General features: G+C 40.2%; 2 protein-coding genes across 2 annotated transcripts in view; one reads left to right on the top strand and one right to left on the bottom strand.

Annotated features, from left to right (window-relative positions):
* The window catches only part of LOC133595415 (vesicle-associated membrane protein 3-like), a 239,557-nt gene that overhangs the window by 93,906 nt on the left and 119,798 nt on the right, over positions 1 to 25,853 (top strand). The window lies entirely within an intron of this gene.
* The window catches only part of ptpn6 (protein tyrosine phosphatase non-receptor type 6), a 30,396-nt gene that overhangs the window by 919 nt on the left and 3,624 nt on the right, over positions 1 to 25,853 (bottom strand). The window contains exons 5-16 of the mRNA XM_061948045.1: positions 25,446 to 25,640; positions 16,424 to 16,607; positions 12,916 to 13,032; positions 12,687 to 12,815; positions 10,428 to 10,524; positions 10,251 to 10,330; positions 10,032 to 10,178; positions 9,818 to 9,949; positions 9,592 to 9,746; positions 1,970 to 2,037; positions 1,742 to 1,893; positions 1,505 to 1,569 (exon numbers count right to left, since the gene is read on the bottom strand). Coding sequence (XP_061804029.1) covers positions 1,505 to 1,569; positions 1,742 to 1,893; positions 1,970 to 2,037; positions 9,592 to 9,746; positions 9,818 to 9,949; positions 10,032 to 10,178; positions 10,251 to 10,330; positions 10,428 to 10,524; positions 12,687 to 12,815; positions 12,916 to 13,032; positions 16,424 to 16,607; positions 25,446 to 25,640 — 1,521 coding nt within the window. The remainder of the gene's footprint in view (positions 1 to 1,504; positions 1,570 to 1,741; positions 1,894 to 1,969; positions 2,038 to 9,591; positions 9,747 to 9,817; positions 9,950 to 10,031; positions 10,179 to 10,250; positions 10,331 to 10,427; positions 10,525 to 12,686; positions 12,816 to 12,915; positions 13,033 to 16,423; positions 16,608 to 25,445; positions 25,641 to 25,853) is intronic.

The following is a 25,853-nucleotide window of genomic DNA, read 5'->3' as shown; positions in this document are numbered from 1 at the left end:
TTTTTCTGCTTATGAGTTCATTATCAGCAGAGGTGGGTAGAGTAGCCAGAAATTGTACTCAAGTAAGAGTACTGTTACTTTAGAGATTTATTACTCAAGTAAAAGTAAGGAGTAGTCACCCAAATATTTACTTGAGTAAAAGTAAAAAGTATGTTGTGAAAAAACTACTCAAGTACTGAGTAACTGATGAGTAACATACACACACACACACATATATATATATATATATATATATATATATATATATATATATATATATATATATATATACATTGATATATACAGTATATAATTTATATGTATTTATTTAGCTGTTTTTGTTTACATGTTAAATATGTTTTAATGAATATACATGCATGTTTAACACATATAGATTCCTTTCTTTCATGAAGAGTAGAATATAAGTTGGTGTATTACCTGATTCTGATGACTTGTATTGATTGTAATCAGACAGTAGTGCTGGTAACGTCCACGTTTTCAAATGGAGGAGAAGAAAAGTTCCTCCTTTCTGTCTAATACCACATGAAAGTGGTGGGTTTTTGGCATCTTATTTGTCCAGCTTCCATATTCGTTTTTATACACTTTACAAGAAATATATTGGCGTCAAACTCCTTAGCTTGCTAGCTTGTTTGCGCTGGCTTTCGGAGACTCTTGTTTTGAAAGCGCACGCGCGATGGAGCGGCACTTTTATTGTGAAGACAGGAACTGTGCAGTCAGTCTTTAGGCTTTTGACGGGATGTACGGTTGAAATAAAAAAAGTATCTTTTTTCCTTCACACTTTTGATTGATTGATTGGAACTTTTATTAGTAGATTGCACAGTACAGTACATATTCCGTACAATTGACCACTAAATGGTAACACCCCAATAAGTTTTTCAACTTGTTTAAGTCAGGTCATGTGACCACCTGGCTCTGTTTGATTGGTCCAACGTCACCAGTGACTACATCTGATTGGTGGAACGGAGTAAACGTCACCAGTGACTGTATTTGTTGAAACGCAGGCACTATGACAGACCAAAACAAACAAAGCGTGCATTAACAGATCGATAAAAATTAGTAGCGAGTTGAATGTAGATAAAAGTAGCAGAGTAAAAGTAGCGTTACTTCTCTATAAATATACTTAAGTAAAAGTAAAAGTATGTTGCATTAAAACTACTCTTAGAAGTACAATTTATCCCAAAAGTTACTCAAGTAGATGTAACGGAGTAAATGTAGCACGTTACTACCCACCTCTGATTATCAGTTACCAAACATTTTATGATTTTGCTCTTGCTATTTTTTCTTAGTTTTTATGATTTTATGGTTTTAGCGACAATGACAATGTTTTAAAGTGAAACATGCTTCGTGCAAGTTTTTTTCTCAAATATGCTAAAGTTATTATTTTGAATAACTATTGTTTTATTATTTGTTTAACGTATTTTACCATCACTATTTTTTTACATGCACATAAAGTTTAGGGGTTATAACGATTATTAGTAGCACACGTGGTCATGAATTCACTCACTTTGTGACGTTTCTGCTCATCACGGTGTGTTTGAGTTGTAGATTTCCATACTCTGTCTCCGCTTCCTGCAGAAGACAAACAGTAACATATGGTTGCGACATGACTGCAGTGGTTAAGTCAGCAGTGTCTGGTGCACCATGTGGGCCAAAGTTCACATGTTGATAAGGCGTCTGTTGACATGCATTATAATACTTGTTGACTAGCAATCTAATACAAATGGAAAGAGTTTGCACTGACCATGGAGGCGCCGTCTTTAACTTTGGTGGTCTGGATGTACTCGGACACGGCCAGGTAGATGAACCTGTACTGGGCCTCGGTCTGCACCATGCCGGAGCGCTGCTCCCGCACCATCTGGATGTACTTGGAGATGTCGATGTCACAGTTTAGACCTGCAGCGAGGACAACATTAGAGAAGGAAGCTAGCCTTGTTAATCCAAAATAGAATTAATTTGTATTTTTTTTTACCTATCGTGTTAATGGTCCCAATGATCATGTCGATCACCACAATTGTGCCCGTCCGACCGATCCCAGCACTGAAGACACATAAAACACAATCATTGAAGTAAGTGGACATTGTCCTTATCAAAATAGGTAGGGCGGTTCCACAAAATCTAATTTAAAATTACTATAAACCTCCGAGTAGTCCGGCTTCCTCCCACCTCCAAAGACATGCACCTGGGAATAGGCTGATTGACGACACAAAAAGTTGGCACCAGTGTTTGAATGTGAGTGTGAATGTTGTCTGTCTATCTGTGTTGGCCCTGCGATGAGGTGGCGACTTGTCCACAGTGTACCCTCCCTTCTGCCCAAATGCAGCTGGGATAGGCTCCAGCACCCGCCCCTCCTCCTCCTCCTCCCACGACCCCGAGAGGGACAAGCGGTAGAAAATGGATGGATGAATAGATGGTATCCATTAAATGGCTCGACTTCCCATTAGAAAACAAACTGGTCAACAGCGCCTCTGCTGGTGGAATCCAAGTAGTGCACTCCTTTTGCAAAATCTTGAAACTAAACAAATTGATACCAAATTTCCATACTTCTTATTTATATCAATACGCATACGTATAATATTCATATTTCAATTCACATTTGTGAAGTGAAGTGAAGTGAATTACATTTATATAGCGCTTTTTCTCAAGTGACTCAAAGCGCTTTACATAGTGAAACCCAATATCTAAGTTACATTTAAACCAGTGTGGGTGGCACTGGGAGCAGGTGGGTAAAGTGTCTTGCCCAAGGACACAACGGCAGTGACTAGGATGGCGGAAGCGGGGATCGAACCTGCAACCCTCAAGTTGCTGGCACGGCCGCTCTACCAACCGAGCTATACCGCCCAGACTTTCAGGTACTTGTTGCATAACTTGTTGCATAACAACAAATATTAAAATAATACATAAAAAATTATTATTGTAATAATTTTGTATCAGAATATTACCGTCAATAAAAATACATTTAATTACAGCTTATAAAAAAGTTTTGGTTGTAATAAATGTATTTTGTATCAATGGTAACAATTTTTTAAACCAACTATTTATGACTTTTCAGGGTACCCAAAAAGTCTGTATTTAAATGTCTGCAAATGTAGTACATTAAAAATATAAAAAAACGATTAAAATACAATATTTTGTTTTCTCAATTATTACATCAAACAAGGAAGTGGGTTAATCTAGCCTACCAAAACCACAAAATAATTGTGTGCACTTTTTTCATGCTTAAAAAATAAATAAAATGATAATATGTATTTAAAAAATCAGTCTTATCAGTGCAAAAGAAAAAACACTGCTACAAATATAGATTGGGGCTGTGTGGCTTAGTTGGTAGAGCGGCCGTGCCAGCAACTTGAGGGTTCCAGGTTCGATTCTCGCTTCCGCCACCCTAGTCACTGCCATTGTGTCCTTGGGCAAGACACTTTACCAGAGGTGGATAGAGTAGCCAGAAATTGTACTCAAGTAAGAGTACTGTTACTTTAGAGATTTATTACTCAAGTAAAAGTAAGGAGTAGTCACCCAAATATTTACTTGAGTAAAAGTAAAAAGTATGTTGTGAAAAAACTACTCAAGTACTGAGTAACTGATGAGTAACATACACACTCATATCATATATATATATATATATACATACATACATATACATTGATATATACAGTATATAATTTATATGTATTTATTTTGCTGTTTTTGTTTACATGTTAAAGGTGTTTTAATGAATATACATGCATGTTTAACATATAGATTCCTTTCTTTCATGAAGACTAGAATATAAGTTGGTGTATTACCTGATTCTGATGACTTGTGTTGATTGTAATCAGACAGTTGTGATGATAACGTCCACGTTTTCAAATGGAGGAGAAGAAACGTTCCTCCTTTCTGTCTAATTCCACATGAAAGTGGTGGGTTTTTGGCATCTTATTTGTCCACCTTCCATATTCGTTTTTATACACTTTACAAGAAACATATTGGCGTCAAACTCCGTAGCTTGCTAGCTTGTTTGCGCTGGCTTTCGGAGACTCTTGTTTTGAAAGCGCAGGCACAATGGAGCGGCACTTTTATTGTGAAGACAGGAACGTCCTCATGTGCGGTCAGTCTTTAGGCTTTTGACGGGATGTACGGTTGAAATAAAAAAGTATATTTTTTCCTTCACACTTTTGATTGATTGATTGGAACTTTTATTAGTAGATTGCACAGTACAGTACATATTCCGTACAATTGACCACTAAATGGTAACACCCCAATAAGTTTTTCAACTTGTTTAAGTCAGGTCATGTGACCACCTGGCTCTGTTTGATTGGTCCAACGTCACCAGTGACTGCATCTGATTGGTGGAACGGAGTGAAACGTCACCAGTAAGGCAGGCACTTTGAAGGTCTGTCTGACAGACCAAAACAAACAAAGCGTGCATTAACAGATCGATAAAAATTAGTAGCGAGTAGCGAGCTGAATGTAGATAAAAGTAGCGGAGTAAAAGTAGCGGAGTAAAAGTAGCGTTCCTTCTCTATAAATATACTTAAGTAAAAGTAAAAGTATGTTGCATTAAAACTACTCTTAGAAGTACAATTTATCCCAAAAGTTACTCAAGTAGATGTAACGGAGTAAATGTAGCGCGTTACTACCCACCTCTGCACTTTACCCACCTGTTCAATGTGCCACCCACACTGGTTTAAATGTATCTTAAAGGATGCAGATAATGTGTTTCACTTTACCTCTCTAGAGAAAAAGCGCTATTTAAATATAATCCACAGTTCACATTAAAAATAAATTTTTACAGTTACTGTAAATACAACCATAACAAAAAGTACTACGTGGCAAAAAAAAAAACATCACTGAAATAAAAATAACACTATTTCCTGTTCTATGTGGTTGGCTCTTATTGACAATCACTGGCGGCTAAAGGTCATTTGTAAGGATGATTTAGTTTTGGAGACTAACAGTTGTGCAACATACATTCCCAAACATGTATGAGAAAGTGCAACAAACAAACCGCCCTTTGGTCACAAGCACAACATTCCAAAAGGATAAACTGTCAGTTGACTGGAAAACCTTTTCTTACTACCGGTACTAATCCTAATCCTTGAACTAGAATTTAAGCATTTAGAAACATAGGATTTTAAAGGCACTACAACAGTACACTTGTCTTAACATCCCAGCCTTCCCCGATTTATTTTAAGATACAGTACGTGTATTTCCTTAAAAACAACAAAAACTAATTGGTCAATAGAACACAAAAACAAAAAACATTGCATTATTTTTGTTTTGTCATGAATCATCCCTTTTATAGGCCAAGGCGTTCCTTGATTTATTATAAGGGGAACTGAACTTTTATAAAATATTTTGCCTATCATTCACAACCCTTATGAGAGACAAGAACGCATAATGCATTCTAACTCGTAAATAAAAGTCAGCTAACAATGGAATCAATGGGAACTCTTCCATTCCAACAATAAAACCCACTAGGGTGAAATTGATTAGAAAAATGCCGGGTTGAGAGACTGGTGAAACAGTTTTTGACCACTTCTTACGCAACACTTGAGCCTCAGTCTTTGTTTATAGCTTTGTATGCAGTTAAACTTGATTTTGTTCACCTTGGATGGACTGTTGGAAAAAAGACCTTTTTGCAAATAAAGCTATTTTTTGAGAAACTTAAGTTGGCGTCGGAAGTGCGTTTAAAAGTGCACCACCTGTCCTGGCTCATCTCACAGCCTTTAGTTTAGAACCTGGGAAGCCTTGGAAAGGCCAAAACAGGTTGTGTGAAAGGATACCCCTCAGGTATGCAGTTTAATACATGACACTCACTTCTACTACCCTGTTGTATTGAACACAATTGTCCGGCAAGCATTTCACACAGCTATTATTTAGGGATGTTTTGATCAAGGTTCAACGATTCCAATTCCGATCATCCATGAGAGAGATCGGCAGATACATTGTACATTTTTCTATTTCTTAATGGTGAGTGCTAGTGACAGTTTAACAATATTTACACAATATTTAAACTAGTTCCATATTCTCTTTTATTACATACAATTTTGGCGCAAAACAAAGTAAATGGTACACAATAACTAAACAAAAGCAAAAACTGCTATCTACTACTCATTTAAACCCTCATTTAAGCCCTAGTGAGCACCCCCCGCGACCTCAAAAGGGACAAGCGGTAGAAAATGGATGGATGGATGCATGGTGTCCAGAAAATTATTCTCTGAGTTTGTAAACATTAACAATAACAACAACAAATGATTTTGAGAAAATACAAATATCAATGTGAGTCAGACCTGGGCATTCTGCGGCCCGCGGGCCACATCCGGCCCTTTGTGAGTCCCTGTCCGGCCCGCGTGAGGCCAATCATAAATTACAAAATAAATTTAAAAAAGTATCTATGTCGAGTGTGCAATACAACGGTGCTGCTTTTGTTTTGAAAAGCGTTATTTGTATTACTTCCGTGTGTGATTGTGAGTGAATGTGAACAGCGGCAATCACAAATTACAAAATAACGTTTAAAAAACATCTATGTCGTGCGTGCAATACAACTGTGCTGCTTTTATTTTGAAAAGTGTTATTTATGGGCGTATGTCCGGGTGTAACCTGTGAGTGAAGGTGCACAGCGACAAGTGATGAGATGCTAAAAAGAGAATGGCGTGTTTCCAACAAGACATGGACTGCCAAGTAGTTCTTTACAGAGATGAAAGGTAAAGCCGTGTGCTTAATTTGTGGTACACAGGTTGCTGTGTTTAAAGAATATAATTTGAATCGCCACTACACGGCTAAGCACGAGGAAAAATACCAGAATCTGTCTGATGAAGCGTGCGCAAGGGAGGCTGATGCGTTGATGGTAAAACTGCAAACCCAACAAATACTTTTTGCCATATTTCACACCCCCAGAGATGCAGCTGTCAGGACAAGTTTTGTCATTTCTCACAAAATCGCCAGAAAAAATATGGCGTTTTCTGACGGAGAGTTTATTAAGGAGTGCTTATTGGCCTCTGTTGCGCTGATATGGCTTGAGACTTTGACTGTTTTTCGCTGGCTTTGGATGAGAGCTGCGATGTACGTGACACCGCCCAGCTGCTCATCTTCTTACGTGGGATAACTACAGACTTTCAAATCACGAAGGAGCTGGCAGCCATGCAGTCAATTAAAGAGACAACCACAGGTAATGACTTGTTCACATAGGTAAATGTGTGTTTGGACATGGTCGGACTGAAATGGGAAAAGCTGGCAGGTGTGACAATCCAATCCAATCTACTTTATTTATATAGCACATTTAAACAACAAAATGTTTCCAAAGTGCTGCACAACAATATTAAAAACAATATTCAAATATTATCCTTAGCTCCAGATGTGGGTAGTAACACGCTACATTTACTCCGTTACATCTACTTGAGTAACTTTTGGGATAAATTGTACTTCTAAGAGTAGTTTTAATGCAACATACTTTTACTTTTACTTAAGTATATTTATAGAGAAGGAACGCTACTTTTACTCCGCTACTTTTATCTACATTCAGCTCGCTACTCGCTACTAATTTTTATCGATCTGTTAATGCACGCTTTGTTTGTTTTGGTCTGTCAGACAGACTTTCAAAGTGCCTGCCTTACTGGTGACGTTTCACTTCGTTCCACCAATCAGATGCAGTCACTGGTGACGTTGGACCAATCAAACAGAGCCAGGTGGTCACATGACCTGACTTAAACAAGTTGAAAAACTTATTGGGGTGTTACCATTTAGTGGTCAATTGTACGGAATGTGTACTGTACTGTGCAATCTACTAATAAAAGTTCCAATCAATCAATCAAAAGTGTGAAGGAAAAAAGATACTTGTTTTATTTCAACCGTACCGTCAAAAGCCTCAAGACTGACCGCACATGAGGACGTTCCTGTCTTCACAATAAAAGTGCCGCGCCATCGCGCCTGCGCTTTCAAAACAAGAGTCTCCGAAAGCCAGCGTAAACAAGCTAGCAAGCTACGGAGTTTGACGCCAATATATTTCTTGTAAAGTGTATAAAAACGAATATGGAAGCTGGACAAATAGGATGCCAAAAACCCACCACTTTCATGTGGTATTAGACAGAAAGGAGGAACTTTTCTTCTCCTCCATTTGAAAACGTGGACGTTATCATCACGACTGTCTGATTACAATCAACGCAAGTCATCAGAATCAGGTAATACACCAACTTATATTCTAGTCTTCATTAAAGAAAGGAATCTATATGTTAAACATGCATGTATATTCATTAAAACACCTTTAACATGTAAACAAAAACAGCAAAATAAATACTTATAAATTATATACTGTATATATCAATGTATATGTATGTATGTATATATATATATATATATATATATATATATATATATATATATATATATATATGATATGAGTGTGTATGTTACTCATCAGTTACTCAGTACTTGAGTAGTTTTTTCACAACATACTTTTTACTTTTACTCAAGTAAATATTTGGGTGACTACTCCTTACTTTTACTTGAGTAATAAATCTCTAAAGTAACAGTACTCTTACTTGAGTACAATTTCTGGCTACTCTACCCACCTCTGCTTAGCTCCACCAATGACTGAATAAAAACAACAAATAATTACATATAAAAACAATATAAAAAACAATATAAAATAAATATGATTAAAAACGATTTTTAACAACAGATGGTTGTCCAAATCTGACGGGGAAAAATGTTGGATAATGCAGGATAAAGTGACAGAAATTAACCCTGTGCAGAAATGGAAATTTTTGCATTGTATTATACATCAGGAAGTGTTGTGTAAGACAATGTTGAAAATAAAACCATCAAAAGCAATCTGCTTTTGTATAAAGTTAAGTTAGGTTAAATGAAATTATTATTATTTATCTTACGGTATATCAAAAATAATATTAAGCAAAATTTAATTGAACTATTGTCGGTGGCCCTCCAGCAAGGCTCGGGTTGCTTATGCGGCCCCCGGTAAAAATTAATTGCCCACCCCTGATGTAAGTAGTAATAGCGATCATATACTGATACCACACTCAATATCAACATCACCGATTTATGGATCAATCCTCTTATGTGTCGTGTACTGACAGTGACAATGCTGACATACCAACAGCCAACAGCTGTTGTCATATGATATATATATACTATATATGTTATGTTAATTTCTTGTTAATAGCGGTTTACTCTGTTGTGACAAGGTTCCATCTATACTTCTTAGTTTACCAAGCACTCCTTTCTTGGCGTTGTTTCAAGTTAGGTTAGCTTAGCTATTAGCATGCCTGCTCCTGGCCTGTTCTCTGTGTGTAATATTTTACGCCTCGTCCCCCAGTGATAATGATACTTTAAATACTAAGAAAGGCATTTTATTTTCCGTAAAGGATGTGATTATTAGTTTAGGGGAGCGGCTCCAGACTGCATATAGAGACACATAATTAGCTGCTCGCCGCTTGTCAGCCATAGAGGTTTGTCATTTGTGATCGGAATTAAAAAGGCATTAATTGGCAAATGACAGATCACATATTTTTTCACGAAAATCGTCCCAACACTGATCGGTAGCCAATCGATCGGCACCTCCCTACTATTATTGTACAATATGTGAGCGCATGGGTATACCTGCAGTGGACGACCATAGGACCAGCATCATGATATTCGTCCTGTTTGGCGTTGACTTGGGTGAGGAAGCTAAGGACGGCACCTGGCTCCTGTGGGACGCCATGGTCAGGCCAGCTCAGGTACTGGTAGTGCCACACGGTGCGGGAATGTTTGGGCTGAAGAACAAGTGACAATGTCAGAAGTGACGATGCAAGCTGATTTTTATTACAGTGTTGGGAGGGCCCACCTTGTTCACAGGCGCCACCTCCAGGACTCGGACTTTGTAATCTACTGCGTCCCTTTCCGACTTGGGGGTCACCACATAGCTGCCCACCACCTTGGAGGTCTCGCTGTCGGGCCAGTACGGCACACATTTATTCTGCTCAAGAGTCAGGCAGAAGTTTTCGTATGAAATGAAGACAAGTGGAGTGATGGTGACACTGCCTGGATGTGATACTGACCCGCCCTTTCTCAACCTCCCTGGTCGTCATGACGATGACCCTGGTGTTCTCCTGCCAGACCATCTGCCAGAAGTCGTTGACGGTTGTCGCCAGGCAACCCTGAGTGGCGATGTAAACTTTAGGATTCTCCGAATCCCACAAGGTATTCTGTAAAGTAACGCACGTTAACAAAAAAAAAAATGTAACTGTATTTTTAGATGTTGCACTTTAGCGACGTACCCGCACAAAATTGGCGTTGATGTAATCTGAACCCACAACGTTGGGGTCAGCATCCTGCAGGGTCACTCTGGTGTCATTGACTTGTGTGCAATGAGTGAAGAAACGGAGATAAAATAATTGAGCTAAAGTCAATTCTATTTCTACATAAATGACTTGAACGTACAGCAAAGTACTCACAAGGCAGAATGTTCTTGTATCGGTTTTTAGTCTTGTTTTCTGGTCTCTGGCCTTCCTCCCGACTCTTTTTCACCTTTGCCTCAAACTTTTGAAGAGCCTGGGAGGGGGTTAGCAATTTAGCTGTTTATGTCATATCAACAAAACAACACAAAATAGATTTTTTTTAAAACAACAGAAGTGCAACATTTTTTGGAAGAAAGTGTTGGTAAAAATGCACATATTCTAACATTAATGGATGATCAGTTAACTTTTTATTTATTTCATTGTGTTATATTTAATTATACATTACTCAAAATAATAGTCCTATTAAATTATAACGATGAACATCGTTTTGACATAAAATAACAAATCTTTAATATATATTATAGTGCACATGATAATTATAATACATTATAAACAAATATATGTATTTAATATTATTCATCTTTAGTATTGAACATATTACATTTTAAGAAATATGTATGCTAATGAAATATTGTAATGTACATTTTTTGGTGAATGTTATTCAAGTAAAACAAGCTTTGTTTATTAATTAGAGCGGATGCTGCTCTTAATTTAAAAAATGTTTACAGCATTTCTAATAATAAGCAGCAGTTATTTCTGTTTGGAATTTAAACATATGATGGTTAATTTTTTTTTACTTAATACGGTAAGTAATCATTTTTAATCCCATATCACCACAAGATGGCAGCATACTACTATTTGTCACTATTGATTGATTGATTGAGAAGTTTATTGACATCTTAAAGAATTTAATCCATGTAATGCTTTAAAAAGGCAAATGGATGGCACAAAAAGCCATTAGGCTTGTTTCCATTGTGGTCCACTATTGTCCAGCCAGAGGCGATAAAGACTTGCAAAAAATTAAAGACATCCATCCATTTTCTACCGCTTGTCCCTCTCGGGGTTGCGGGGGCTGCTGGAGCCTAACCCAGCTGCACTCGGGCATATATACACTGTACACATTAGAGATGCGCGGTTTGCGGGCACAACCGCGGAGTCCGCGGATTATCCGCGGATCGGGCGGATGAAATTAAAAAAATTTTGATTTTATCTGCGGGTCAGGTCGGATCGGGCGGTTGAAATAAAAAAAAATTAGATTTTAAATAGATTCAGGCGGGTGGCAGTTAAACCAATTCGGAAATATATATACATAGTTAAATGTTACCCACATACGAAAAACGAGCAGGCACCTGCTGCATATGCCACAACAGAAGAAGAAAAAAAAAAGAGATGGACACTTTTACGGAGCAGAGAGGACGCCTCGCCGGGGTCCGGGACCGAGGCCCCTTCCCCCGAGAGGGCCCCACCGGGAGCCGTAGCTGAGGCGATCCGCGAGAAGGGCCCGACGCACGTCCAGGGTCACCACCGCGCCCACCGCACGACACCCCGCCTCGTCCGCCTTCGCCGCGGCCGGCGTCACGCGCAGCAGGTAAGCAGCTTACCTGCCCGCCACCCCCGTGGCCGGGGGCTCGTAACAGGGTCACTCCGCGCGCTCCGCCCGCGCAGCTTACCTGCCCGCCACCCCTGTTGCCGGGGGCGCGTAACAGGGGTCACTCCGCGCGCAGTGCGCTCACGAAAGGGGTGGGGCTGGCTCACCCTGGTTGACAGACAGCAGGACGGTGGCCATGGAAGTCGGAACCCGCTAAGGAGTGTGTAACAACCCACCTGCCGAATCAACTAGCCCTGAAAATGGATGGCGCTGGAGCGTCGGGCCCATACCCGGCCGTCGCCGGCAGCGAGACGCGCTTGGAGGTGCGCTCAGCGCGGCTCCCATATGATTGCGCACTGGTGTGCGTCTGGGTCGTGACAGCGTGGCACGCGAATGTCTGTGCTGCATTGGATCAGTCTCCTTTCTTTAACAGGCAAAAGCTTTATAACCTCACTAATGCCTTGCATCGTCTATATTAGATATATAACAACGGGCGGGTGCGGGCGGGTGCGGTTCTGATCAAATGTTACATCGGGTGGATGGCGGATGGTTGACGACTTTCTGATGCGGTTGCGGATGAAATAATTGCCTATCCGCGCATCTCTAGTACACATGTACACTCTGGACAAGACGCCACCTCATCGCAGGGCCAACACAGATAGACAGACAACATTCACACTCACATTCACACGCTAGGACCAATTTAGTGTTGCCAATCAACCTATCCCCAGGTGCATGTCTTTGGAGGTGGGAGGAAGCCGGAGTACCCGGAGGGAACCATATTATCATAATTTAACTGTGAGTGAGGATGATGATGTGTTGCTTACATCAAACTCCTCCCAGAAGCCTGCCTTGCTTTTCCCGCCCTCGGCTTCCTGCTGCAGTTGTGTGGTCTGGTCCAGTTGCTTCACTCTGCTGTCGATGTCGGCTGCGTTCAACCTGGTGGAGTAATACGGCTGCCAGGACACACACACAATTCATACTGTATTTATCAACTATCGAATAAGATCCAATACAAGCGCTGTATCCTAAATTCTGTATTATGGCCACACGTACTTGTTTGAGAAGTACCCAGTTGCCGGAGACCTCCTGGATGCCATTGCATTTGTAGAAGTCCACCAAGTCGCTTAGAGTGTCAAACAAGTCTGAGCCTCCTACTGTGTATCTCTCATTCTAGACATAGACACCAACAGGTACAATGATTAAGAACCATATTGACTCAAAAAAAAGATGGTATTGTTGCCTTGGGGAAAAGTTTGAAAAAGTCTTATATACGGAGTCTCAAGATGTATGTATGCAAACCCACATTTGGTGCCAAGTGACTTTTTCCTGAGTTTTTCTTTTTGTCACTCACCAATGACCTGGTGAGTTGCGGCCGCGCAAAGGTTGGGCAGGTTATCAAACAACAGGAGTTATGACGCTAGTTTGAAGATAATGGTGATCAATGACACTTATTCAAACAAATGTCCCGTTGCGAAAATATAGGATATCATTTTTGTTGTAATCGACCAGTTGTTTTGCTGATAATAAAAAACAATAATAATAATAAAAAAAGATTAACTTTGTCTTTGATTTTGTCCAAAAAGAAAAAAACAGGTCTTGGAATAAGAGGATGTTACACTTTTTCATATAAAGAGTATTTGTTTTGGTTTGAGTGTGTGCAGGTGGGTGCTGCAGATCTCCAATAAATCATGTGAGGCCCCTCATTGGCCCAACTACTTAAAGGAGAATTTCACTAACAAGTACTCTTTGTGTATGTTTTGCTCCTGAAAATGAATCTGGCACTCATTTCCCATAACATCAATTAGTTCTTAAGTAATGGGTAGAAAACTAACTGTACTTGGAACACCCCCTGTCCATCGCCAGGCTCGATATGCTGTCCCCTCTTGGTGTGACGTCATCTACAGAACTGAAGCCTATTTTCCCACATAGTCAGTGTGGATAAAGGCATATCAAACTAATATTTTGATCACCTTATTGCATGTTCTTGTCGCTTTAATCCATGATTACTTCAAAACTGATATGGTCAACATTTTGAGCAAAAAATAAATCCTTGTGCTTTTTCAGCATTTCTTCACGCATCTTAATGAAAACATCAGTAGAAAAGGACGCAAAATTGAATACTTGCGTCTTTCTTTCCTTTTTTTATTGTTTTTTTTAGCGCATAGTAAGCACTTCTTTCTATGTTTTTCCGCATGATCTGACTCAGTCTTTATCCTCTCAAGGGTGCACCTGATTTCCAAGATACCATTTGGCTGCATTTTTTTAACCTTTTTATATCAAACCTCTGATTAAAAGCCTTTATCTTCACAGTCAAACATATTTGCTTGGTATTGTGGCCAAACAGTTTAATTTTTGTTTCACCTGACCACAGAACTTTCCTCCAGAAGGTCTTATCTTTGTCCATGTGATGTAAGATGAAATTTTTTTTTTAGCTGTTTGTCCACAATACCCAGCAATAAGTTTGGAGGTGAAAAGGTGAGGCCTTTAATCCCAGGAACACCACTCCTACCGTCAAGCATGGTGGTGGTAGTATTATGCACTGGGCCTGTTTTGCTGCCAATGCAACTGGTGCTTTACAGAGAGTAAATGGGACAATGAAAAAAGAGGATTATCTCCAAATTCTTCAGGACAACCTAAAATCATCAGCCCAGGGGTTGGGTCTTGGGCGCAGTTGGGTGTTCCAACAGGACAACGACCCCAAACACATGTCAAAAGTGGTAAAGGAAAGGCTAAATCAGGCTAGAATTAAGGTTTTAGAATGGCCTTCCCACGTGTGGACAATGCTGAAGAAACAAGTCCATGTCAAAAAACCAACATTTTTAGCTGAACTGCACTAATTTTGTCAAGAGAAGTGGTCAAAAATTCAAACAGAAGCTTGCCAGAAGCTTTTGGATGGCTACCAAAAGCGCCTTATTGCAGTGAAACTTGCCAAGGGACATGTAACCAAATATTAACATTGCTGTATGTATACTTTTGACACAGCAGATTTGGTCATTTTCAGTAGACCCATAATACATTCATAAAATAACCAAACTTCATGAATGTTTTTTGTGACCAACAAGTTATGTGCTCCAATCACTCTATCACAAAAAAATACGGTAAGAGTTGTAGAAATGATTGGAAACTCAAGACAGCCATGACATTATGTTCTTTACAAGTGTATGTAAACTTTTGACTACGACTGTATGTGTATATATATATATATATATATATATATATATATATATATATATATATATGTCTTAATAAGGTTATCCAAAAAATAGTGCTCGATACCGTAGTAGAGCGCAATATATGTATGTGTGGGAAAAAAATCACAAGACTACTTCATCTCTACAGGCCTGTTTCATGAGGGGTTCCCTCAATCATCAGGAGATTTTAATGGGAGCATTCACATACCATGGTTTATATAGGGCACAGAGTGGGTGGGTACAGGCTGTATGAACAATATACGACAAATTATCTCAAACCACAACAAAACAATTGCAAATGAGCCGTCGGCCCCCGGACAGAGCGACCCCAAAACCAACAAAGGCTGCAACTGCCGCAAGAAACCTGAATGCCCTCTCAACGGGGGGTGCTTACAAACATCAGTTGTTTACCAATCTAAGGTAACACGCAAGGACATTAACACATCCGACACATATGTAGGATTAACCGAGGGAGAGTTTAAAACCAGATGGAACAACCACAAGGCTTCTTTCAGGAACCAAAACCTGCGGAATACCACAGAACTCAAAGACAATAATGTTGAATATTCAATAACATGGCAAATTCTTGCATCCAGCACACCTTACAATAGTGGTAATAAAAGATGCAACCTATGCTTGAAAGAGAAACTGTTTATTATATACCGTCCAGACCTGTCATCCCTCAACAAGCGCAGCGAAATTGTATCAGCATGCCGCCACAGACGGCAACACCTCCTAGGTAACACATGAGCCAATCACCACGCCCCTACGCCAGCCTGTACCCACCCACTCTGTGCCCTATATAAACCATGGTATGTGAATGCTCCCATTAAAATCTCCTGATGATTGAGGGAACCCCTCATGAAACAGGCCTGTAGAGATGAAGTACCGGTAGTCTTGTGATTTTTTTCCCACACATACATATATATATATATATATATATATATATATATATATATATATATATATATATATATATATATACATACATACACATACACACATATACACTACATACATATGCATATATATATACATATACATACATATATAAACACATGTACATACATATACACACATACATACATATATACATACTGTATATACATACATACATATATATATACATGCATATATACATGCATATACACACAGTCGTTTGGACACCCCTGGGTTAGCGCAATCAATCTCTCAGGCCTCACAGATCAGTAATGTTTGTTAGTTATGTGTTCTGTTTCGTTGTGTCATATCAACCAACTATGTGTTCTTATTTTTGTTCATCTGTTTTCTCCGGGCAGGTATAATGGCATAGGTCATATAACTAGATTACCAACCAGGGTTGTGTTGAGACAGAACCATCAAATGCACACCTGGCACATGATCTTGATGTGGGACACTCTCCTCGCTCCTGTTTTGCTGCGCTCGTCCGTCAGACATGACAGAACGAAATCTCCCGGCTTGGACAGCGACTCTCTGACCAGGAATGTTCCGGACTCATCACGAGCAATGAGCATCTTCTCGGCACTTGGACCAGACAGGTGGCCGTGGTACCACCTGGACATGAGATGATATGAAGTAAGGTGAGATAAAATTAGGTGACATGATGTAGGAAGTTAGATGATATGAGGTTAGGGCAGGGGTCGGCAACCTTTACCAGTCAAAGAGCCATTTTGACCAGTTTCACAAATTATAGAAAACAATGGGAGGAGAATTTTTGAAATTTTTAAATGAAATAACACTGCATACAAAGTATTTTTTTTGCTTTGTGCTATGTATAAACCAGGGATCTCAGACACGCTGTCCACACCTTTATATGGAATTTGAAAGCTGGTGCGTCACACGGGTTCAAAATGAATGGCGCTTGTCAGCGTTATGCGTGCCATGATGGTACAGCATATAACACCCACTACAATTAGCGTGCCTGATCAGCCACACGTTTTTTGAGGCTTTCGCTTGCTCACGTAGGTGACAACAAGGCATACTTGGTCAACAACCACACAGGCTACACTGACGGTGGCGGTATAAAAAAAACTTTAACACTCTTACTAATAATGCACCACACTGTGAACCCACACCAAACAAGAATGACAAACACATTTCGGGAGAACATCTGCACCGTAACACAACATAAACACAACAGGACAAATACCCAGAATCCCATGCAGCCCTAACTCTTCCGGGATACATTATACACCACCGCTACCAAACCCTGCCCCCACCTCAACCGACGCACAGAGGGGGGGGGGGTTGATGTGTGAGGGAGCAGGGTTGTATAATGTAGCCCGGAAGAGTCAGGGCTGCATGGGATTCTGGGTGTTTGTTCTGTTGTGTTTATGTTGTGTTAAGGTGCAGATGTTCTCCCGAAATGTGTTTGTCATTCTTGTTTGGTTTTGGTTCAAAGTGTGGCGCATTATTAGTAAGAGTGTTGGAGCCTATCTATATTATTTATTTATTAATTGTTTTGACAATGAAATCAAATAATGTCAATAATGATGTTGATGAATTATTGGATGTTTTAGATTTCATTGTGATTGGCTCACGCTCCTACTGGTGAGCCACTTCCTCCTCCTATAATTAAGAAGACGGGACAGCTGGGTGCCCTTTGTCTGTCTATCATGTTGAAGGAGTGAGGAGTGAAACAGTTTGTTTACCGCTAAACTATTTGGAAGCCACGCTAAATAAGTTATTTTGATTATTTTGAAAGTCAACCACGGAGAATATGTTTTGTTAGTGAAAATAAATTATGATCATTTGGAATCTCGACATATCTCCGCGAGTGCTTATTAAGGAATTTAGTGAGTCAAACACCTCCTCCTCAAGACTACTCTGCATTACTTTATTTTTATTTTTTCGAACTTTTTGGAACGCAAGAGTAGCCGTAACAAAGAGTGTTAAAGTTGTTTTATATGGTCACCGTCAGTGTAACCTGTGTGGCTGTTGATCAAGTATGCCTTGCTGTCACATACGAGTGCAAGCAGAAGATGTATAGCGTATAACAAGTGTTGGGCTGGTACGCTGTTAATACAGAATGTAGAGTGCGCCAAATGTTACACAATCATGGCACGCCCTTGTTATTGCTGTAAGGGTGAAATTCGGTGAATAATAATCCCGGAAGTTTTCTGCGAGAGGCAATGAAATCCGGAAATTTCACGGGTACATTGGGGGGTACAGCAAGTAAGCTGCTGAGCCGCATCAGAGTGATCAAAGAGCCGCATGCGGCTCCGGAGCCGCGGGTTGCCGACCCCTGGGTTAGGGAGATGAGGTGGGGCAAAAGATTAGATTAGAGGAGATTACTGAGGTAAGTAAAAGTATTGTATACAAGGTTCAGATGATGACATGAGAATAGGATCAGAAGAGATTTGATTAAGTGAAATAAAGTTCGATGTTGTAAGTCAGAAAATATTATCTCCAGCAATGAGCCAACAGTACTCTCAGAATTTGGACCAGACAGGTGGCAAGGGCACCACCTGGAGGTGAGGTGAGATGAGGTATGGTGAGTGGAGGGGAGTGTTGTTTGGATGAAATGAAAATAGTACACGTGAGAAGAGATAAAGTATGACCCATTGTACAATTACATGACAATAAATGATAGATTAGTTAAAATGAGATAGGATTAAATAAAGGGGGATGAGGTTAACACCCTTTCAGGTTGCCGCCCACACAAAAGTTTCGTCAACAGATAACTTTTGCCACAAATGTTGGTATTTAAATGCGGAAAAGGTTGCATAGTTCTACACACTCTTTTGGCCATGCGAAGAGCTCAGGCAAAGCTTTTTCAGACATTGGAATCAGCGATGCCCAGTTGTGTCACCACAAAATAAAGCTCATACTCGCATGCACTATAAAATACACAACACACATATGTGAAGATGTACACACATTGCTCTAATTATAGATGCATTGTATGTTTATTTGTTAGTGCTTGAATATCAAAATACAAAGCAGTATTAATGTAGTTAAATTGTACATTCATTTAAAATATAATGTGGTTGGTCACATAATTATTGTTTCATTTCTAATTGAATAATAAGTAGGTCGGGAGGTGTGTCTTTGACTTTGTAAGTGGCCAAACAGTCAAGTATTTTTTAAGACTAAAGACCAATAAATATGGGTTGCGGCACAATTTTTCGGTAAAATACATAAAATCAAGTTATGAATTTAGGAAATTATTACATTTAACTTTTTAAAAATACATTTACACTTTGGGAGTTTATAACACGGTTTGAATTAAAATGTTTGGATCTCACGCAAACATGCTGCTTATACACAACCAATATGTTAACACTATTATTATTATTAATATTACCACTTAAATAATATTATAAGATAAACAACTTTTATTGTGCCAATAATACATCAAAATCATCTTGTATGCATGCCAATTGGCCAAAAGAGCTTTAAATATTGCTCATGATCACTACTTGTCACAGATTCTGTTCATAACTTTTATGGACAGAATTTCTAGGCGCAGTCAGGGCATTGAGGGGATCCGGTTTGGTGGCTGCAGGATTAGGTCTCTGCTTTTTTGCAGATGATGTGGTCCTGATGGTTTCAGCTGGCCAGGACCTTCAGCTCTCACTGGATCTGTTCGCAGCAGAGTGTGAAGCGACTGTGATGAGAATCCGCACCTCCAAGTCCGAGTCCATGGTTCTCACCCGGAAAAAAGTGGAGTGCCATCGAAGAGATTTTGCCCCAAGTGGAGGAGTTCAAGTACCTCCAAGTCTTGTTCACGAGTGAGGGAAGAGTGGATCGTGAGATCGACAGGCGGAACGGTGCGACGTCTTCAGTAATGCGGACGCTGTGTTGATCCGTTGTGGTGAAAAAGGAGCTGAGCCGGAAGGCAAAGCTCTCAATTTACCGGTCGATCTACGTTCCCATCCTCACCTATGGTCATGAGCTTTGGGTTATGACCAAAAGGACAAATCACTGGTACAAGCAGCTGAAATGAGTTTCCTCCACGAGTGGCGGGTCTCTCCCTTAGAGATAGGGTGAGAAGCTCTGTCATCCGGGAGGAGCTCAAAGTAAAACCGCTGCTACTCCACTTCGAGAGGAGCCAGATGAGATGGCTTGGGCTTATGGTCAGGATGCCACCTGCAGGCACATCCGACTGGTAGGAGGCTACGGGGAAGACCCAGGTCACATTGGGAAGACTATGCCTCCCGGGTGACCTGGGAACACCTCGGGATCCCCCGGGAGGAGCTGGACAAAGTAGCTGGGCAGAGGGAAGTCTGGGCTTCTCTGCTTAGGCTGCTGCCCCCGCGACCCGACCTCGGATAAGCGGAAGAAAATGGATGGATGGATGGATGACTACTTGTGTCAGCAACGGTTCTCAGTCACGGACTGAGTAGCGCTTATACAGCAGCAGCCGGCCTCCCCTGTGTTGCAAGTTTTGTTGATTCTATGTAACTTGTTTATGTGTACTACGGCTATGAGTTTTTTTCCTTGGCCTCAGTCTGGACCCCCCTCTCTGGAGTCCAGCCTTTGACTGAATATTTATTTACTCTCCCCCCGCCCCTCCCCAACGTTTACCTGTTTCTCATCCCCCCCCCCCAAAGGGGCGCCAGAAGTTGGCAGACCCATCAGCGATCCTTTTTCTGTCTCCCTGTAATGTTTGTCTGAGTTTATAAATCCCTCGGGGATTAATAAACTACTTCTGATTCTGATTCTGGAGCAGCCTGACACTAAGATTGGTCAAATTTTGACATTTAAATTCCAAATTTCTTATTAGACATGACGATGCTAAAACCTCCAAAAATCATCTTGTTATGTGCTTGACGTAATAAGGACCAATCTGAAAATCCTCTTTGGAGTCGCTGTCTGTCTTCCTTCATTGATCTTTTAGTACGTCACCATATTCAGGAGCCAATTAGCATGACCATTAATGGATTATTGTGGGAGGACACCGTTGAGGAACTCTCCTGCGCACAATTAACTGCAAGCGTGATTTATAACCAGAAGAGTGCGTACAACTGTGCATAGCATGCTTTTATAAATCTGAACTTACATTCTGAGGTTTATGTTTTATGTTGTAAATAACCCATGCACAGTTTTACAAATGAGGCCCCTGGACATGAGATACATAAAACGAAACAAGTAGGAAAATGAGGCGAGTAGAGGTAGAATGAGGTTACATAAAATCAGATCAGATTAAATGAGTGAGATGAGATGAGGTGACGGGAAATAATGAGACGGGGTTAGTGAGATTAGACAAAATGAGATGGGATGAGACTAGAAATTAGACACTACATATGAGATGAGGTCAGGTGAGATCAAGTGAAGTGAGTCAGAGGACAGTCCTCCGTTAATACCACTACAGTGGAACCTTGATTTGCAAACTTAATCGGTTCTCATACAGGGTTCGTAAAATTTCTCCATAAGAAACAATGTAAATATGAATAATGGGTTCCGGCCTTGACAGAAGTCCATATTTAAGTGAAGGTTTGAACCATACTGCTACAATAATGAACATTTAAAAAAGTAAAATCCACTTACATTAGCATCGTCAAAGGAGGAGGTAATAAGAAAGGAACAGACAGACAGACAGAGGGAGAGGACGAAGGATCGAGGGTAAGGGGCCGTGTCTGTGTGTGTGTTTGTATGTGTATTTTTGTATGTGTGTGTGCGTGTGTATTAGAGATGCGCGGATAGGCAATTATTTAATCCGCAACCGCATCAGAAAGTCGTCAACCATCCGCCATCCACCCGATGTAACATTTGATCAGAACCGCACCCGCCCGCACCCGCCTGTTGTTATATATCTAATATAGACGATGCAAGGCATTAGTGAGGTTATAAAGCTTTTGCCTGTTAAAGAAAGGAGACTGATCCAATGCATCACAGACATTCGCGTGCCACGCTGTCACGACCCAGACGCACACCTGTGCGCAATCATATGGGAGCCGCGCTGAGCGCACCTCCAAGCGCGTCTCGCTGCCGGCGACGGCCGGGTATGTGCCCGACGCTCCAGCGCCATCCATTTTCAGGGCTAGTTGATTCGGCAGGTGGGTTGTTACACACTCCTTAGCGGGTTCCGACTTCCATGGCCACCGTCCTGCTGTCTATATCAACCAGGGTGAGCCCCACCCCTTTCGTGAGCGCACTGCGCGCGGAGTGACCCCTGTTACGCGCCACCGGCAACAGGGGTGGCGGGCAGGTAAGCTGCGCGGGCGGAGCGCGCGGAGTGACCCCTGTTACGAGCCCCCAGCCACGGGGGTGGCGGGCAGGTAAGCTGCTTACCTGCTGCGCGTGACGCCGGCCGCGGCGAAGGCGGATGAGGCGGGGTGTCGGTGCGGTGGGCGCGGTGGTGACCCTGGACGTGCGTCGGGCCCTTCTCGCGGATCGCCTCAGCTACGGCTCCCGGTGGGGCCCTCTCGGGGGAAGGGGCCTCGGTCCCGGACCCCGGCGAGGCGTCCCTTCTCCGCTCCGTAAAAGTGTCCATCTCTTTTTTTTTTTTCTTCTGTTGTGGCATATGCAGCAGGTGCCTGCTCGTTTTTCGTATGTGGGTAACAACATTTAACTATGTATATATATTTCCGAATTGGTTTAACTGCCACCCGCCTGAATCTATTTAAAATCTAATTTTTTTTTATTTCAACCGCCCGACCCGACCCGACCCGACCCGCGGATAAAATCTAATTTTTTTTTATTTCATCCGCCCGATCCGCGGACTCCGCGGTTGTGCCCGCAAACCGCGCATCTCTAGTGTGTATGAAAGAGGCTCCGCTGAACGATAAGTAGTGTATTTTCCTGCTTTGGCATATTTTTCTGTAAAAGTCCGGTCTCATCACAAACTTACTGTGATACAAAACTGATGAGTTCGCAAATCGAGATTGTACTGTACTACATCCAGGACTCTTTTTTTTTTTTTTTTTTTTGTCGTATGCTGTTACGATAATTCTATGCAATCAGGTCAAGAAGGCATAGTTTGTATGAGAGTGTATATGACGCTTGCAGATGTATTATTAGTAGTGATTCTCAACTGGTGTGGACATGGTCCAGTTTTATATAGATCGCAGGTTTTGGCCGGTCAGCTTGAAAGCCACGACAAAAGCATGTTGAAAGGACAATTAAAAACAACCCACAGCTCAATGTCCTGACGGTACACCATTATCGTGCGGATGTTACCTTTGGGGGGGCATATTACAGGAAAGAAACAATGCATAAAAACAGGTCGTTGGGGTGCGTGTGTGCGTCAGTGAATGTACACTCAGCTGAGTTGGGCATCATTTTAGACAGAGTTCTCGATTTCTTTTGCACAACTTCCTGTTTTGCGGTCGGAAAATTTCTGATTGCAGATTTTGTGGCTAAAGAGGACAAAGTATTTTTAGCCGTTAAAAACCGTAACGCCACCCCGCCGGCACTCCTCCCCAGCTACCTCAACCAAAACCTCCACAGCGCGACCTCACCGACACCATTCTTAAATGAAAATGTCCATGTTGCTCTCAAAATACTCATTTGAAATGCTCATTCTTACTGATGATGTTGACAATCCTCGTTCATTTCACTCAAATGTTGGCATTGGACAGCTGTGCACTGACAAGGCGATACAAAATTGAGTGAAGAATTACTCTTAAACTACCTGCTTGCGTGTGTGCGTGTGTGTGTGAGTGTGTGTGTGTGTGTGTGTGTGTGTGTGTGCGACCTTTTCCGAAACGACAGAATGGCGAGGACATGATGGAGTGTGTGCAATAGAGGAAGATGAGCAAGACGGTCTGGCCATCGCTTTCAAGAGTGTCAAAACGTCAAGTTTCCAACCGCAGCTATAAAAGGGAAGTTAGACAACTGACAGAAAAGGACAGAAAGGGGTGGGGTGAGGGTCTGAGGGGGGTGTACTTTCTTGATTTTCTGATTAAAGCTATTTTAAGGTCAAATTGAATAAAAAAAAAATAATTGTTGCTTTAAGCAAGAGCATGCACTTCAACAAGAACAAGGATTTCAAGATTGATTTATTTTCATGATAACACAGTACAACCTGTTCTATATTGAATCCATTTAAAATATAATTAAATACTTTTTTTTTTCAAACAGTCAATTTTCTGCTCATTTTAAAATATTTCCAAGCAAAATCAATAATTAATATTCATACTAGTAAATTATCTGCATGCATAACTCAAATTAACTTTGAAAAAGATGCCAATAATTTGACACAAATGCAATACTATTGTTAGAATGTAATAGATGAAAAACGTTTTTAAAGTTTACTTGCATGAACATCATTTATTTGTTCAATAGTTTTATCTAAAGGACCATCAGGGTGTATTTTGAAGTGAAATCTGACAGTGAGCACACAAGTCATAGTTTCCTCACTTATCTTTTCGCTGACTTATGCATTGACCTGATCACTGACCGTATAACAACCTGCTTTGCCTTCAGGTAACCATCCGCAGTTAAGGTAAAGGAGAGTGTGCGGTCCAAATAAATTGTGCGATTAATCTGCGTTCATCCATCGATAATGCAATTATGTTTTGTGATTATACACAAGAGTTAAAGCGTTAACTTTGACAGCCATAATTACTTATACTTTGTGTACTTTTTATTCAAAATGTTACTAAATTCTTGTGAATTATTTTTTGGATCAATAAATACAGCCTTTATTATTTTTGTTTTATGTCTACATTCAGACATGTTTGATTTTTGTCTTGTTTTTTTGTACAGGGAAGAAAAGAAAGTATTTGTTTTCTATTCATATTAATACATTTTTATTTTAAACAATAAACAATGCTTATGCCAGTAGGCCGTCACCTTATTTCTATTCCAATAAAAATGTAAGACTATTATTCTATGTAGGTTAGCACATGATATTTGACTTAAAAGAAAGAAAGCATTATTTTGAATTACTTTAGTTATTTTTATTCCAAAAAATATAAAAGGTTTGTGACAACAGGCAGACAACTTACTTCTGTATTAATAAAAAATTCAAGCGTTTATTTTGTGTTTTATCTAGGTTAAAACAACGTAACAATCGACTTAAAAAATAAAATAAAATAACACATTTTAGTAGTTTTACATTTAAGATTCCTACTAAATTAAAAGTGCTATTTCATTCATCAATAAAAAAAAAAGATTATTTCTTATTCTTTTTTTAAAATAGCTTTTAATAGTTTATTTTAAGTAAGCATTATGACATATCTATATATGTAATAAATGTGTACATTTTCTACCAATATCAATACTTGTTGCACATAACGCCATTAAATTCTCATGAGAACAGGCTGAATTTGCATTTATATGTCAATAAGAAATACAGCATTTACCTTCTTGTTTTATTAAAACCATTTGGCATCTAATTATGTTTCTACCAATTCTAAGACTTTTTGCACAAAATCCTATTAAATTCTCACACTACACGTTGTTGTATAGTATTTTGTCAACAGGGGTCAAAGTATCACAAACCTCTCAGTGGTGGGGTCAGAGGAGTTGAGAGGGTATTTGAGTTCGATGATGGTGCCATCTTTGTCCTGCAGGATGCCGTTGTCGGCCGTGTAGTACTCCACTAGCTCAGACAGCGTGGCAAACTTTTCCCCGCCGTAAAGGTCGTAGTAGTCTCCCGTGTTCTGGATGCGGATGTGGGTCACCTGCTCGCCCACCCTGATGAGACCCAACAACAATTTATTGATGACGCATGTTACAACATACAGTCCAATTTATGGAGGGCCTTAATCTGCATTTTTTAATCATCATTAGCAGAAGTGGATTATCATGACGTACACTAGTGTATTACATTTAGGAAATAATACTTATTTAAACAACTTTTTAAAATATTCATTCTAAACTTTTTACTATAAAACTTAATTTGATACT

The sequence above is a fragment of the Nerophis lumbriciformis genome, linkage group LG04, assembly GCF_033978685.3.
Source record: "Nerophis lumbriciformis linkage group LG04, RoL_Nlum_v2.1, whole genome shotgun sequence".
Taxonomy (NCBI): domain Eukaryota; kingdom Metazoa; phylum Chordata; class Actinopteri; order Syngnathiformes; family Syngnathidae; genus Nerophis; species Nerophis lumbriciformis.
Note: the sequence above shows the minus strand (reverse complement) of the source record. Positions and strands in the feature narration are given on the sequence as shown.